Genomic DNA, 17,661 nt, shown 5'->3' on the forward strand with positions numbered 1-17,661 from the left:
TGGTGGGGGGATATAAGCTAGCATTAGCGGACAGCATCTTGGTCACCCTTGGGCTGGGTGATTCCTTGTAGACCATTTCACCATTGGAATGGGGGATCCTTTGCAGTCCATTTCCAAACTCCTGAAGTAACTCAAGAAAATTCGAAAGGATATCAGGGTTTAAAATGGCACGAACCAAATTTGATGTTCTCAATTTCTCTTTATACCTAGAAACGGTGTGCCTCCTGCCAGAGGCATAGACAGGGTAGGGCCTGAGCAGGCAAGGCCCATCCAAAATGTGTAAATGCCCACTCAGGAGAACTGTGTGGGCATTTACAGATGTTAATGTCACTGCAGTGGGCCCAACTACATTAGCTTCGGTTCCCACTTGTTAGACGATCCTGGCTACGCCTCAGCCTCCTGCAAACTAAAAGTGTCACTAAAATAGGCAACTAAAACTATTCTTTAAACATGGATTCACCCAATGAATAATGTGCAATCAATCATGGATAACGATTCTTCAAAATTGCTATTGTAAATCACTGAACACCTGGCAGCTATAAAAAAGAAACATTCTGCCCCATCTCTAGCAACTATTACATGCGCTGCCCAATGACTGTCGTTTCTTCACTTGCTAAAATAAGGCAATCGGGCAATCTCTAGATTAATTTGCAAGATGAGGAAAACACTTTGAAATACGATCCCCTGTGGAGAACACCAAGCGAGGGTGGGTAGGCCTCCCACATTTTTTAGCATATTGGCAAGCGAAAACTGTCTTAAAGCGGGCAAAAAAAAAATAAGTATCGGATTAACATGGGTTCACATTGAACAGCTAAACGGGAGGAGAGCCCTGTGGCATATCCCATGGATGGAGCATGCGGGCCACCTTCAAAATGCATCCATGTGAACTTCCACCAAGACAACTTTAGACAGGCGAGACAAAACAAAGCAGCAGTAAAAGAAAGGGCTGGCCAAATTCCTATCCCCCTCACACGCAGATATACTTCGATCCCAGTTCACCCTGACTGACTTGCGGGCCGCTTGATGCATCGGTAAGAGCTAACTGCGGGTCACTCAGGAATCCGTTTCTGATGTAGGAGGTAGTCTCTCACTCTAAATTGGATTACAAGATAGACACCACCCTCTAATTGAATATGGAGCCGTTGGACTTCCCACTGACTTTGAAAGAAGACTACTCTCCGACCCACCAACCAGGGGCCTAATCACTGGCATCTACCGGATTCTATTAAAGTGGTAACAACGGGAGATATTGGACTTCATGAAAAGAGGGTAAACGTCTCACTGGAAACAAGGTAGATCCAAAAAGGTTTAAACCCTAGGATATAGGAGACATTGTAAATCGACATAGTAAAGAGCATGAGATGCATAATAAATAAGGAAGCCATATTCAAGATAATGCACGGAAGGTATACCACACGTTTGCGGTCAGTAGGCCGTGCGCCCCTAAAGGCCTGCGTGCTGAAGGCAACATACAGCCGGCCGCCTTCTGCATGTTGGTCTGTAGGAAGCACAGCCTAGATTGAAGCTGGAAGAGTGCGCTGGAGTGCAGCAGGCAAGACGGGGAGGGAAGTTCCACCAGCGCAAGGTACCAGGAGAGGTCTGATAACAAAAATGGTGACCTGGCAGATGCAGCCTTTTTGGGCTAGAATCTGCCAAGTGATCATTTATTATCGGCCTTCAGACCCCGAACCGAGTGCTGGAGTGGGCCTAGTAAAGGTAGATGACCTGCACATATGGCAGTTTAAACCATATTCTGGACACATTGTTTGCAATAGCATGAGAGATCTGAGCTTGAAAGCAATAAAAAAAAAAAGAGTCAGCTATGACCTTTGTTGGTTTATTAGTAGCTACCCCAATGGCAGACACTTGAAGGAAAACAACAGATTCTCCGGCTATAAACTTTGGCCCATTCCGATAGGAGAACAAAACACGCACACTTTTTTTCCAACTTTTTCATGTACCTGGAAACCAGTCCTGGCCTATCTAGCCAACATGAACGCAGAAGGACTGTGCCCGCCCTGGCTTTGGGATCTGAATCAGTTTTAATGAAGGACTCACTGTTTTAAGAGAAGGATTACTGGACTATGTATTCGTAAAGAGTGTGATGCTGCACCAAGTGTCAGAGGGTTGCTTTGGATGGGATGGGTTTTTCCAAACTAGCAAGTGATTTAGGGCCAACACAGTTGCAAATCACTTCGAATTAAATTCATTTCCAAGTGTCTACCAAACTCTTTAAATGGCAGATCCATTGGCAAAAAGGGGCAGAAAAATAAATCGATGTGAATCAAACTGCCATTAACTGGCTAATGAAAAAAGCGATGGCCTAGACAATGCAATTTGAAGAGATGAGGGTGGGGTTGTCTTAGGGAGAATTCTCAGAATGTGTTAATTCCCCTTCTACCTTAGAGACCCCCCCAGCTCTCTTGCTGGACTTTAGGACTTTTTATCGCTCGTGTAATTTGAATGTGATTTATTCTCTGTGTTTCTTTTGACTTTGGAGTCTGACAAAATCCATAGGCATCATCTTTATATTGTGTCACATAGCACCTTCAGTGCAGTTGCACAGGGAAACTACTGTTTGCAACTTTCTAGACCCAGCACACACTTTCGTACAATAGGGTGCTGGAGGGGTTACTTAGTATCCCCTTTGTCTAGTTTCTCATGTAACATTTTTAAGTTACCCTTTCTACAATGAATGGATGTTGGCAGTGGTTTACCTTTTATGTGTTTTTACCACAGGCTGCGTTCACAGCCACGGTAAGGCACCCATGGGTGCCCATTTCGTCAAAATGGCCCTGGTTGTCTTTTTTCGCCATTTTCTTTTGGAAAGGTCCTTCTTGAGATTTACTCTGCGCACCAAACCATGTTTGGTTCCTTTGTTCATTTTGTCTTTGGCGGGATTCACAAGTGAAGCCTGCCTCTGGCCCCAGTATGTCTGGCAGGGGCAAACTCCCTTTGCTTAATCCCCTTGGTTACAGGAATGCACCCAAAGGTGATTGGCAGTCACCCTGCTGTGCGACTGACAGCTAGGCTGGAATGAATGGGAGAAACCTGCATAAAAGGCAAGGCTTTTTGGCTTGGAAGGCAGAGTCCACCAACTCCTGGACTGTTGGTTTGCCCGGTGAAGCCCTGCTGCTGTGCTGAAGCTCCGAATTCACCTCGAACTAGAGAATCCCTGCAAGGACGACTTCTCCCTTTGAGTTGGTGGGACCAATCAACTCAAAAGTAAGCCCATCTGGACATTCTCTCGAAGCTGGTTGCATTTCCAATGCTGCTGCTGCTGGAACCGAAGAGCCAGGGAGAGGAACACCAGATTGTGTGCGTTGCTTTTAAGTTGGACCCGAGCGCTAGGAAGATCATCCGGACTTCACTGATGCAAGACTGAGCAAGTCTGAACCACCTCCACAGACAGAGTGCTGGACCCCAGAAGCAAGGAAAGTCTGAAGTGGTATCCGAGAACTGCGATGTTGCCATTTGCTGTCAGACGTTAGGAGCTGAAACACTGAAGGACCGCTAAATTGAAGTTTGCCCATTGCTGCCGTTGAACGTCCCATTGCAGAGCAGGAGTCCCCAGATGTCCTCCCTCTCGTCCCCATGACTGAGGCTCGGGAAGAACAGGATCTGCAGAGCTGTACAGGAACAGAAGCAAGCTGGAAGCATTTCTTCTAACAAGAGGTACTGTAAATTCTAAGAGTACTTATCTCTTGTTGTGTAGCCTTACTTGCTCTCAGTTGAGATCGGTCTTGGTTACCTTGCAGAGTTGCTAAAGCTTTGCCCCTCACAAGCCTCTCAGCTTGTGGCCCTTTAAGTGTTCTATTTTCTACAAACATTTCTAAAAACCTTGTGCAAGACTTTTTACCTACCTGCAAAGAAGATCTTGCACTCTGAATCACCCGTGTATGAGCGCAATATAAATAAAATATATCACACCTTCAGTTCCCCTTGACATTTTCCAATTAACATTGGCTGTCCTGGCTCCCTGAGTGACTCTTCTTACCTCTGACTTTGTGCTTTGGCCTTTCCCCCAGGAAAGGGTTAATTTAATATGTTTAGGAAGGTTTTAAAAAAAGTACTTAATAGTTTATGAACCATTTGTTAACCTTTGTTTTATTCCTCTATTCTATCTTTTTCGCCAAACTCAGTATTGCTCTAAATGTCCCAGTGATAAATCAATGTCCACAGTGTCTTAGCTATTTAAGTCACCTGAGGGTGTAGGAAGTGTCTGTGTGCCATCCCCAATGGGTATAATCTGATTTAGAGAAACTAAGTGTGTTTTGAAGTATACTTCAGTGTTACATGTTTTGCTCCCTTTCTGAAGGCAGTTCATATAACTGACTCTGAAATAAATTATAATTGTTTTATCAAGAAACCTTGAGTGTAAGTGTTTATTTGGATAATTGTGTGGTGAAAAACGGTCACACCACCACTGCTCACATTGACCCCTCTTGAGATATGGCTGGCTGCTCAACCACTACCAACCTGTGTAGTTCAGACTTCTACTAAAGGTTGGATCCCTATTGCCAGGAGGTCAGGGTTATTGTAGTGCACCCAAAGGGTAGTGCATACAATAACAAGGTTGCCATTAGCAAACAAACAAGCAATCGGGGCTAGATGGCTTCTCAGTGTCCTTTTACAAAAGGCCTCATCATGGGACTTGTAAAACCATGAATCTATTCAACTCCTTGCTTCAAATGGGATGGTTAAACTCAATAAGAGAAGCCACAATAGCTGTTCTGTCCAAATCCTTCAAAGATCTCAAACAATGGTTGACATGGCCGCAGGGATCGAAATTTTGATTCAATGAGCAGGAGCGAAAAGCAGCTCCTGGATAGGAGGCATCACCCATGAGGCAGGAGCTACCTCTACGGAACCAGGAGCTAGGTACATAGTGCACAGCAAATCTTGTGCGCAAGATGCAAATGAACTTTTTGTCCATTATTTATTATCCATTATGCTTTAAATGCCAATTGCAAAATGCCAACTGCCAATTTGCCTTGCCTCACATGTAGATAGATTTGTGAAGATTAGCCATGCGCAACATTAGATTTGTGAAGTATAGCAATGAATTGAACTGAATTGATATTTTATTTCTAACGCACTCATACACAAGTGTTTCAGAGCGCGACATGGCTAAGGAAGGGAACAGGGGAGAACAAAAACAACAATTTTACTGGGCCCAGTGACATTGAGAACGTGCAAGTGCATGGGGGAGGGGGGGAGGAAAAGTGCAAGGGTGGGGGTAGAGGTGGAAAGTGCGGAGCAAAAGGAGAACAGAATAAATAAAAACAACAAAAGTGGTAGTGCAGCCAGCAAGTGGCAAGTGCTGAGTTTAAGACAGACAGGGTAGGCCTAATAAGTGCACGAATCAACAAAAAAAAAGGGGCACTGTATGGGTAAAGATACAGACCTCAGTGCAAAGGGTGGCCCAGAGGCAGTGCAGGAGGAAGGCAGGGTGAGCAGGAAACTGGGCCCGGAGGACAGAGGGTGGCCAGGTGCACAGTGCCAAGAGAGAACAGATCAGCAGGTGAGAGGGGGGGCAAAGGCAGAAGCAAAGAGGAAGGTCTTGAGGTGCTTCTGGGAGCCGGAGATGGTTCTCCTCAAGTTTTAGAGTGGCATGGAGGCCCCAGCCGAAGACAGATCTACCCCCAGCTCGTTTCTTTGAAAAACAACTGACCCTGATGGAGTTCGAGGTAGAGGAGCGAAGAGCTCGAGATGGGAGGTATTTGTGTAGGGATAGCTGAAGGTATTTTGGACCCAGGCCCCAGAAAGCCTTGTGAACAATGCAGAGGGTTTTGAACTTAATCCTTGCATCCACTGGTAGCCAATGGAGAGATTTCAGAGCTGGAGAGATACGATCCCAGGGCCTGAGGCCAAGGACAATCCTGCTCTGGATTAGTTACAGAGGGCGTAGAGTAGAGGCAGGTAGGTATAGAAAGAGGCTGTTACAATAGTCCAACCTAGAGAGAACCAGAGCTTGGGAGACAGTGAGCTTCTGGGGGAAGGAGAGGAAGGGCAGAGTACCCCTGAGGAGGTGGAGAAGGAGGTTTGACTTTTTAGAGACATCAGAGATGTGGGCTGAGAAGGAAAGTGTGGAATCAAAGTTGACCCCAAGGTTCTTAGCCTCACAGGTGGGGGTAGGAGGAGGGCCAAGGGAGGCCGGCCAGAGAGTGAGGGGAAACGATGGAGAAGGTATGCCGATGAGGAGGATCTCGGTCTTGCTGGCATTCAGACAAAGATCATTGGCGGAACACCAATCTTGAATGGCAGCAAGGCAATCAGATTAGAGAGAGGGAGAGGAGGTGGCCGAGGGCAGCCTGAAAATGAGCTGAGTATCATCAGCGTAGCACTGGAAATTTGAGCAGAACAAGGCAATGCAGTGGGTGGGAGTTGCCAGGTATTGGGTGAAAAGCCAGGGCGAAAGGTTAGACTCCTGGGGAACACCACAGGTAGAGGGAGATAGACGATAGGAAGGACCCCAGTATGACCTGGGTGGGTCGATCCGAGAGGAAAGAGGTCAGCCAGGCCAGAGCCTGGTCGGTGATACCCATTTTATCACAGAGATGGTTGAGCAGGATGGTATGGTTGACCATGTCAAAGGCAGAAGAGAGATCGAGTAGGATGAGGACAGAGGGAATGTTAGAGTCAAGGTTGGAGAGCAGATCTTCACGGATGTTCAGGAGAGCAGTTTCCATGCTTCTGGCAGCTCTGAAGCCAGACTGGTGGTCATGAGACAGCCAACAGAATCGGAATGAAGGTTAAGCTGGGAGATGGCCAGCTTTTCCAGGAGTTTGCCCAGAAATGGAGTAATGGAAATTGGGTGATAGTTAGCCGGACAGGAAGTATCAGCTGTGGGTTTCTTGAGAAGAGTATGCACAAGGGAGTGCTTCAGAGGGGAGGTGGAAGGGTCCTGAGGCAAAGGAGCAGTTACAAAACTCAGCAAGGGCCAGAGCGAGGGTGTCAATGTGGTCCTTGATGCTTTTAGAGGAACAGGGATGAACTTGTATTGATGAGGTTTTCATAGATCAGACTTGTCTAGCGAACTCATCGGGGGAGAAAAGAGGAAAGCATGTGAAGGGGAGTGGGAGGTGGCTGAGGGAGGGTCAGCAAGCACAGATGGAGAGGGGAAGGGGAGGACAGGATGGAGAGGATGTCCTGGGCTTTTGAGATAAAGTGAGAGGCAAGGGCATTGCAAAGAGCCTGGGAGGCAACAGGAGGGGTAGAGACTGCAGCAGGGTTGGCCAGCTCCTTGCAGATTTAAAAGAGTTTGGCTGAGTTGTTAGATGCCGCAGAGACACAGGCTTGAATGTGGACTCTCTTCTCGGTGAGGACAGAGTCGGTATTGCCTTTGGAGCAGGCGACAGGCCAGTTTGTCAGACGAACAAGGAGCCCTCCATTTCCTCTCAGCTGCCCTGCACTTACGTTTAAGTGTAGCTAATTCGGAGTCATACCAGGAATTGCACTTGGCTTTGGACTTCAAGCAGATCCTCATGACAGGGGCAAGAGCATCAAGACTATCAGAAATAGAAGAGTAGAGAAGGGATAGGGCTGTGTCTGGGTGTGAGTCAGCCAGAGGAGGGGGAGGGTGGGAGAAGGTGGCAGCGAAAGCCTCAACTGACACGCGCTTCATAGGTAGGATGTCTGAAAAAGTAGGTGGCAATGTAGTGGTAGGCCTGGCTTGGGGGGGAAGAGAGGAGAGGAGGCAGTGGTCACTCCAGGAGAGAGGAGTGGTCAGAGGGATCGAGAGAGGGAGGCCAGAGGAGATCAAGACCAAGTGTGTGACCTGTAGAAGGCGTCGGGCCAGATGGGAGGATAGAGAGAGAGAAAGGGAATCGCAGAGGTTGCGAAAGAGCAAAGATGAGGGACAGGGAGAATCGAGATGGATGTTGAGGTCACCAAGGAAGAGGAGTTCAGTGGTTGAGGCCTGGAGGGAGAAGGAGAGGTCAGCCCAGTCAGAGAGAAAAGAGGTGATTTAACCAGGGGGCCGATAGAGTGTAGCAACAGTAAGAGTGGCTAGGAGAGATTGAGCGTCTGCAGACAAGGCATTCGAAAGAGGGGTAGATCTTCATGGGAATGATAGTGGCAGGAAACCACTAAGGAAAGATCAGGGCTACACCACCTCCGGGCCGGGTGGATCTGGGCAAGGAGAGGATCTTGTAGCCATCAGGGAGGAGAGTGTCATAGCTTGTGACAGAGCTGGCCGTGAACCATGTCTCAGTAAGACCGAGGACATCAAGATCCATTTCTTCGAGGCGGCAGATGTCAAGAGGAGAGTTTGACAGCAGAGTGAGAGTTGAGAGTGGCAAGATGCAGAGGTTGTGAGCCTTAAAGACCTTCCAGGGAGGGGTACAAATCAGAGGTATGCCCTGCTGAGGTGTGGAGGTAGCCTGAAGTGGGGCAGAGGAGGAGGGAAGAGTGGGCAAGGTAGCCAAGGAATGAGAGGAAGGGACAGCCGGAGATGAGAGGAAGTTGATGAGGCGAGGGAAACACCTATCGAAGAGGAGGAGATTGGCCTGAGGACCTTGGACCACGACAGTGCCATTCAGATAATTGTGAAGATTATCCTTGCCTCACATTTAAATAGATTTGCAAAGAATAGACGTGCATCATATTTAAATAGAATTGTGAAGATTAGCCATGTGTCACACTTGGGAGAGAATTGTGAAAATGAGCAACCAAGAACAACTTTGAGAGTACCCAATGTACCAACACCACCCACCCCAACTCCTGCTCCCCTCCTACACACATCCCTTGTTCAATACACGCCCCTGAGCTATCCAAACTACACACAAACACACCCCACATAAGTAACACTTGCATACAACAACCACCCCAGGCACTGGACCATACCCCAACGGACAGAACCAGTATGCACTACCATAATCTTAACCACCAGCCAATGTAAAATAACACCCCCTGCCCCCCCCCCACATAAAGGGCATTCACAAACAAACCACCCAGGCACTGGGCTCTTACAGATGCACAAGCCAGTGCATGCAAACAACCCATCTGCAACCCAACACACACAGATGCTAGTTTCTCCTGGTCCTATTCTTCTACCCTGAGGAACAACCCAGTCCTCTTTCTTGCAGAACCACATGAGCACATGGAGACTGCCCCCGAGTGGTAGCAGTGTGCAGTAGAAGTCGATATAACATAATTTAGGCGTGTCTTTTTCCCTTTGCACACGTTGGGAAATCTATCCTAGTCAGAACACATAGTTATGTTTGTATGACACCACTTACACCTAGGAGTCAAAAGTAGCTGCTGATTGTTGCTGGTTTCAAGCTAACCAGGCTCTCTCAGGCTACAATCAGGAGCTAAAAAGCTCCCAGCTTGTGCCAATTTCGAACTATAGTATTGCTAAACGTAGATCTTCACTGCTACACTTGCAAATGGAATACCCACTAGGCTTGCAGGTTTGCAAGACCCAGATCAAGCGGACTATGTCGCTGGCAGACAGGCAAGAGACGTCCTCAGGCAGGTCCTGCAACTGGTCTGTGCAGTACAAATACAAGACTACAGCATTGCAGTTTTCTCTCGACTAAAAAACTGGATGTATTGGAGCTTCCATAAATAAGTGCTGGCTAAAATGAGGTTTGGTCTGAACTTCACAAAGCAAACAATGGTCAGCTACATGGCACCTAATGGCAATTTTAGGGCAAATGGATACCTCGTCTGTGTAGCTTGATTGGTGTGAGGCATATATGACAAGTCTCTTATTATTTGATCACCCAATCTATGGTAAGGCATGCATATTAGTTTTCAAAAATTGATCAGCAGAGTTTGCTCATTAAAATGTTTTTTGATTAGCAAACCGACCCATTTGGTTACCAATGTTTTGCTAATATTGTTGATGTCACCAAAAGTTATTTGTACACAAGACATTAAATGAGCAACACAGCAATTTTGCGTACCGCTGAAATAAGACATTTGTGAGAGGAGTCAAGACTTGCAAATTCTTTAAACTTCAGCTAGATATTCAGGTCGGGTAACTTAGTTTAACTTTTCAACCTAAGAGAAATGCATTCGACCCATAACAACAGAGGGCAACACATTTGAAATGTGATTTCTGTAAAATGGTGCATGTCACTACAAACCCACTTTATGTTTGGTACACTGCTGCCACCCAGAGGCCAGCCATACACAGTGAAACTGGTATTTGACATTTACTGCAACCAAAGTAGATGTTAAATAATTTCAAACCTCTATTGTGAATGCTACTCGCCCTTCATAAAATCTACTCGACCGAGTGGGCGAAACGCCATTGCGGGTCATAGCCAAGTGTCTGTAAAATGTAAAAGGTTAGCTACATCAATGGACACAAATAAATAGATATGATAAAAAGGCTCTGAAAACAGATTGGCCAGCCGTCTCCTGCAGGTGGTAATATATAATACAATCATAAAGCAAAGCGAGCTCTAGAGGCCAACTACAGTGTTTGGTAAGGCAGTAGATCTGTAGACGTACAGACTGGATGGAACTATGGATCACTACTTTGCATAAGCATTTAGTTCATTTTGTGTATTTATTATGTAAGAGGAAAGAGACAAAGCAGAGTGGATTGCGTAGCAGGCAGAGACCTGGCCAAACTAGATAGAATATTAGTTTGTGGTCATCTCACTTTCAGGGCACCTGGTATAAAGCAACAGATGATAATCTAGAATGTCAAGGAATATGGGTTGAGCACCAGTTGCAAAATGTATGCAACCGGCAGATTACAGAACTAGGTTTGCCATCGAAAGCATTTGATCATGTGATAATGTACATTTTCAAAGTTCACTAGTCAACATGATGCATCTTCCCCAACAAAATGAAATATAGTTGACACTATGAAATTCAGATATACTAACCTAAACTTTACAGTAAAGCATGGAGATAATGCAGGGTTTTACAGTTTCAATACTGCAATTATGGATTATTTAACAATTTACACTTTAGGAACGGAATTGCATGACTGTCTTTTAAAAAGATATAAAGTTGACATATACTCGTCTTTGCCAGACAGGATATAAAAAGCTTAGTAAAAGTGTCATCCTGATAACTTCTTGTTTGCAACTATTTGAAAAAGAAATTCTTGCCTAGCACTCTTACACATGCCTTTGGCACGTATAGTGGAGGATACTGTTGCACTTTCACTCCATCAGCACTGAAGTGAACAGAACAAAGAGGGTGAAGAGAGCACTGTCGGCAAGAGAGGAATGCAGGGCGAGCTATGTTTTCATAGCTCGCCCTGCAGAGCTATGAAAACATTGAGGCCAACTTAATTAGCTAACTTTGCTACACAAGTGTTCATTTGATTAGCAAACCCGCAGAATTGCATATCAAATTGCTATGCTACACTGCTTTGTTTATGCCAGAATGGACATCCCTTGCAGCACAGGAATGGGCCAAGGAGATTGTAGGAATGGACAGGGCTGACTTAAAATTTAAATTAAAACATGTTTGCAAATTATGTTCTGATCACAATAACACACCCCCAAAACACCATACCCCTTTTAAAGTCAGGAAGATACGAATATCAGTGAGTCTCAGGGTCAAAGAGAACATTAAAGATCTGAAGACAGGCTGCAAAATGTGCACTCACCATTGGCGATGGATAATTACATTATGGCAAGTAAGGACTTGGATGGAGAGATAGCCTCAACATACAGACCGCATATGTGCACATCCCTGTTCCTGTCCCACCGCAGAATGTGCCGTCAAAGCCAGGAACAAAGCGACATGGCAGGGATTAAGTCTACTAGTCATGCAGTAGCTCCCAGAAGACACTGCTCCTCTAGGACCATCAGGTGCTGGAGCTATTGCATAGTGCTGGCATGAGCAGGACTGTGCCACTGGCATATGGACTTTTGAGCAACTTCAGTGGGTATAAAGGCCCTTCAGGTAGACTTCTGGATGTGGATGAAGAACGCGATAGGCATGAGCAACTGCTGTCTAAGAAGAATGAGAAACTCAGGAGCCAAGCCGGCTGTGTGACCTCTTGCTCTCACGTTTCTCTGTGAAAATGGCTATTGACTAAAGGCCTGCTCCTCTATTCCACAGGAAACCAACAGTAAGACCTGTTACTTTGGCATGATTGACAGGAGGGTGAACATTTATATGCAGGGTAAAATGTCATTCAATTTGACTGCTGTCAAGGTGGCCCTGGGCCGGAGGGGGTGGAAGGAGGAGGGCATGCAAGACTGGGAGAACAGCCAGAGCTTTACATGTTGATAGAATGCACATATTTATGAGGACAACCAAACTAAAAGTCTCAAACTGCAAAGGGAAGTTGGGTGGAAAGCAAGGAACTCCTCAAGACTGCTCACTTTGCAGCTTTGAAAGTCACTGGGCAAGTATTTCATATCTTAAAAATTAGGGGTTTTGGTATTCTGGCAGAAAATAAAAACCTACACATTTAGATGGCTGTAAAAATGTCAAAACGAAGTAGTGAAATCTATACGTGTGTCACTGCGCAATTAAGCACTAAACCTTAAACAAGATGTCTAGGTGCATACACCAATCCACACATTTAACCAGGTGCTATAGGCACTAATAGGTATGGTAACATCTTAAGCAGTTAACACTGATGTTTTAAACATAATGTTTCCCTCAATCAATGTACGCTGGATATATTTTGTATGCACTTAAAACACTGAATTCTCAGTGAATGAGAAATTATATAAGCACGTTAAACATTTGCTAGAGAAACTAAACTGAAAATCATGAAGTGGGATGTGCTGAACAAATGGCACTGGCCTATGAAGAAAAATAAAACGTTGTGCTGGAAGGTAACAGAACAAGGTCTAAACAGGAGCCTCATGCAGAATCGGTACTGTACTATTAAACAGTAGCAAGCAATTGGTCCCCGTTAAATGAGCATTGGAGGCTTTTCAAGTTAAAAATAAGTTTTAGGAGGATATTGCTTATAAATCAAGGGGCTGAAGGCCTTCTTGGTTAAAATTGCAACAGGAGTGGATTTACAGCTTCAATTAAGCAAATAACTTTCAGAAAACTATTAAAAAAAACTATTGCAGCACCAAACATCATTTGGTGTTACTGCATGATAAAACTAACTACAAGAGATCTGGGGGCAAGGGGATGTTGGAATGACCACATGGTAGCATTGCCAAGGGAAGTTAATAGGTGGGTAACATTGGGCTGTGTTTCTCGCACCGCATCCATCGCCCACTTACCTGTACTCCTAAGCCAATCGATTTTGGTGTATACGTGATGCTAGAATTCCACCTTATAGCCAGAACTACGAAGATGAGTGTGGTTCTCCCGCACAGACTTCCAGTATGAAGTATGACATTATGTATATATTGACAGAAACAACATCAGATTTATTAAGACATACAAAGCAGTCTTAATAAGATCTGCAATATTGGTTGTAGGCCAATATGATCTTTAAATGATTTAAAGTGGCAAATCAAATTCACAAATTAGACATCATTCCTAAAAAAATGGACAAGTGTTCTATTTGAATGGTCTCTTTCCCGGTTCTCAACGGACTCACTGCGATTTTGAGTACATTTCAGTGTCAATTAATGTATTTGCAAACTGAGACTACATAGAAGTTGGAAACACTCTAAAAAACAGATGTGGCTCTTACCTGCTTCAGGTTTCCTCTTTTCAGCTTTTGGTTTGTGTTCCTTCTCTATTGCAGGGGCTTCAGTAGATTCTGAATCCTTTGCCGGTGGTTCTATTTCAACAGCAGCTTTAGGTGTCTCAGTCACAGCCTGTGGCACAGGCTCAGCAGTACTGGTTGCATCCGCAGCAGGCAGTCCGTAGTTAGCATGGTATAATGCCAAGAACTCCTCTGTGATCTACAAAGAAAGAAAACTACCATTTTCTAATGTCTCAACACAATCTTGCACTTGTGCAAAAAAAGACGTGGATCAGTAAATGTAACTGGGCAAGCAGAAATTATACCTAGTTGGGCAGTCAATTAGATCCAAGCCAAACGCAGAATTTTTCGCATTTCAAAAAAATCTAAAGTCTGAAGAATACAAACAGAGGAACTAGGGTTACATCACCAAGGCTGGTGTGAATACATACAATTTTGCAATCTTCTAATGTAATATACCTAGGTTATATGATATTTCTATAGTGTACTTATGCCAAAGTCGTTTCTTGGTGCTGAAAATCGGATATCTGCAATTGGTAGTGGATCCTAAAGGAAAGGGACCATATTTTTCTGAACCAAAGTGACTAATATAAATGAAAGCAATGAGCTTCTATAACTCAGGAAGTGTGAGCTTTTGGAGAGAAAATGGAATTTAATTCTAGATGCAAGGTATAAGAACTGAAGGATTTATCTGCAGTCCGATAACTGTGAACTATTTGTAAAAAAATCACCAAAGCTCTGTAGCGGATTGAAGAGGGAAAATCCGAACAGATCCTCAGTCCCAGATGATTCCCCCCACCCCAACCGGAAGAAGCACCGTCAGCAACATGGCCGCCCCATCCTATGACCCCGTGCCAATCTCTACTGCTCCAGCCATGGACAACTACCGCGAAAGGTACCCTACCAGCCCACCATATGTACCTGTTACAACACAAACCCTGCCTAGAGTGAACAAAAAGGTACAAGACAGAGCTGGAAACAACCGTATGAACCGACTGGACTAAACACTATGAAGCAATGCCTCATGTCGTTAGAGACATCAAAACGACAGGAAGCACAGGTGCAATCCGCACATTCGGGACACCCACACACCAACCAACACGAAAAACACACGCGTACAGTCCTAGGAGTTAGAGGACGGTGACATATACATACCATCTACGTTTATTATTTTGCCACTTAGGCTCGCTACAACCATGCAGAAAGCAAAAGCAAGAAGGATTTGTATGCCTGCTTGCAGATGCTCATATGCAACTAACACGGTCGAAGAACAAGAGCACCTGTGGGACCTGATCAACCATGACATGTACCAACGTATGGACACTATTGAAAACACTTGCTAGAGGGCCGTGCAGGCCTTAGGAAAATATAGTAGGCCATGATTGTCTCAAGGAGATCTCAAAACGCAAGACGCTGTGCAAGCAGATAAGCCACGGCAGCCAAGGCCACAATGTTGCGAATGACATTCCTGACACAAGAACCAAGGTGATACCAGCTGCTGCAAAGAATATTCCTTGCAAAATACAAGCCAATTCGAAAATTGAAGCGAAGAGATGGTCTCCTACCAGGTGACTTGGCCGAACTGGTATCGGGCCAAGGCTCAGAGGCTGGGAACGAGCAGCCGTCCCACGGCTAGACAGATGCTTTTGCAACAATACTTGCTACTCTCCGGCTACCGTGTACGATGGGAATGGAGCACTCTCACGGCATTAGTCTATTAGACACTATTATATAACAGCAGGCACATAGTTGCACCTAGTTGACACATAGTATACATGTGACAAGAACAGTTGCCTCGCGGGCTGGGAACAGAGTTTGTCCCAGGCTTGGGGGCCCGCATCAGGGCGGTGTAGTTAGGGGCAGATGGCGGGGACTATTGACGAATCACAGGGCTCACCTAATGTAACAATTCTGAAGTAACAACTTCTAAGGATGATCCAAGCCGACCACCTGACACAGTAACGTCCAATTACAATTCTCATAGGTTCCTATACTGGAATGGCTACTCGGGAGCCAATCCTGAAACCTGTTAGATTTTGGGGAAGGAACCGGCTGAGTGACGAAGGTTATTTCGTCACAGGTGTACAAAACTGGTCTGCGAGCCAGATTACGATGAGATGTGCCTGGATCGCTACGCGCATAGGACCCCTGTGTGTTTTGCATAATAAACCACAGTAACTCTTACTCCTTGTGAGGACCTCGACTTCTTTGGGACCAGGGAAGGAGTTAGAGCTCACGGAAGGCCCCGAGTCCGCTGACCCTTGGCAGAAATGATCCTAAAAGGATATTAACATATTATTTGGGATGTTACGTAATCATGGATGAACACAGGACCCTACCATAGTAAGCATTATATGCTTTACACAGAGTTTTAAACATAACTCTTGCTGAGAATGGGAGCCAATGAAGGGCTTGAGTCAATTTGTGATCTGTTTCCTACAACTGGTTCCTGTGATGGTATTGGCATCAGCATTCTGCAGGAAATATGGAGGCAGACAGATAAACCCTTCTGGGATAGTCCAGAATTCAAAGAATGAATGTCACTATGGCAGAGATCTTGGGTTTGTGTTCTAATAGTCGCAGAATCCATTTAGAGTTTGAAGGTACCAGAACGAAGCTTTAACAACGGCTGTAACCTGGGGTGTTATGGACACCTTACTGTCCACAATAACCCCCGGGTTATATTAATTTAGTATTTACAATGCACCTATACACAATGTGCTTTGAGGCGCAATGGTCGAGGAAGGTTTCCTACTTGTCGGGCTAGAAGGCAGTTGCCTAGTTCTGCAGGCCAAAAAGAGCACTGCCAAAGGTTGGAGTGAGAACCAACAATTAGAATATCTGATTGTTTTAGGATTTAACTTCAGAAGGTGGCCATTTGTCCACTTATTTATGGCAAGCAGGCAAGTAGGAAGGGAGACAGGTGACGTGGTATTCCCAGTGGCCACTTGGTTCCAACATTCACCGGAAAGGGGTCCAGGAGGTTGCAAATTTGAATAGAAAATTGTCTCCCTAAAAACACCACTTTATTAAGGAGATTCTCCAGATAGGGCAAATTCGAAATCCAGCGATAGTTGGATAAATCTCCAATGTCGGCATGAGCCAGAGTAGGGCGATAAGGGCTTCAATCAAGCCAAACAGAGTTGATTAACCGGTGAAGTAGGTCTGTCACAGTTCTAAATTGAGCCTGAGTAGCTTTGCCAGCCAGTTATCTAGGGTTGAGCCGCAGCTTACTATTCCTCATCAGTAACATGAATTGCTCTGTGTCCAAGAGCACACAGGGATTGGGGATGGGATGATTTAGGTTAAATCAAAGGTCAGATGGAGGGATTCTTATGGAGTTTCTAGTGTGACAAATCCTTGAATGTCGCCCCTTCTCCCAAGGGGGAGAAATCTTCTCATGTGGCCACAGCCCAACAATCCCCCTGGGGCGGTGCACTGCGGCAGGATCACATGGGAGGGGAAATCCCTCATGTGGTGGGGACACCATGCGGAGACCCCTTTAGAGGCCCCCATATCCTCATACCCCACACCCATACCTCCGGTAAGTGCTATTGCAGCACAAACTTAAGCCAGTAACATACATCGAGACGAGGGCGAGTAGGAAGTTCCCAAGCGAAGATCAGACCTCAGCTACTGGAATGAATAAGAGGCAGAGAGTAGAGTTGAGCACTGCGCAAGTCCCAAGAGCACGGCCTTGTCGATTGACAATTAAGACTGCCGAGAAGGATGAAGATGGACGTGACAAGGAGAGAAGTTCTCCTCAGAGGAACCAGCCAAGCTGTTGCCGGGGTGTCGGCAAGCAGGAGGAAGAGTGGGATGCCGAACAGAGAACCAAGACGTCTAGCACTGGTCAGAAGCCATGAATAGAGAAGGTAGACTGGCCAGAGAACTCGGAAGGCAGACCTCCGGGGAAGCAAGGGCGCTCCCCAGAAGAAGAATGGTCTGGCGGAGCCACTGCAGGCCCAGGAATACACAGCACAGCCCTGCGTGTCCCACGAGTGCAAAGTGGAGCTGGAAGGGAGCAGAGGTCCTGGACGACCCAAGAACTA

General features: G+C 45.6%; 1 protein-coding gene across 1 annotated transcript in view; it reads right to left on the bottom strand.

The window, feature by feature from the left end:
* HTATSF1 (HIV-1 Tat specific factor 1) overlaps window positions 1-17,661 on the bottom strand; it is a 456,325-nt gene that overhangs the window by 368,658 nt on the left and 70,006 nt on the right. The window contains exon 2 of the mRNA XM_069612801.1: window positions 13,595-13,808. Within this exon, the coding sequence (XP_069468902.1) occupies window positions 13,595-13,808 (214 nt within the window). The remainder of the gene's footprint in view (window positions 1-13,594; window positions 13,809-17,661) is intronic.

Source organism: Ambystoma mexicanum, chromosome 5p (assembly GCF_040938575.1).
Source record: "Ambystoma mexicanum isolate Mex_15411 chromosome 5p, UKY_AmexF1_1, whole genome shotgun sequence".
NCBI lineage: Eukaryota > Metazoa > Chordata > Amphibia > Caudata > Ambystomatidae > Ambystoma > Ambystoma mexicanum.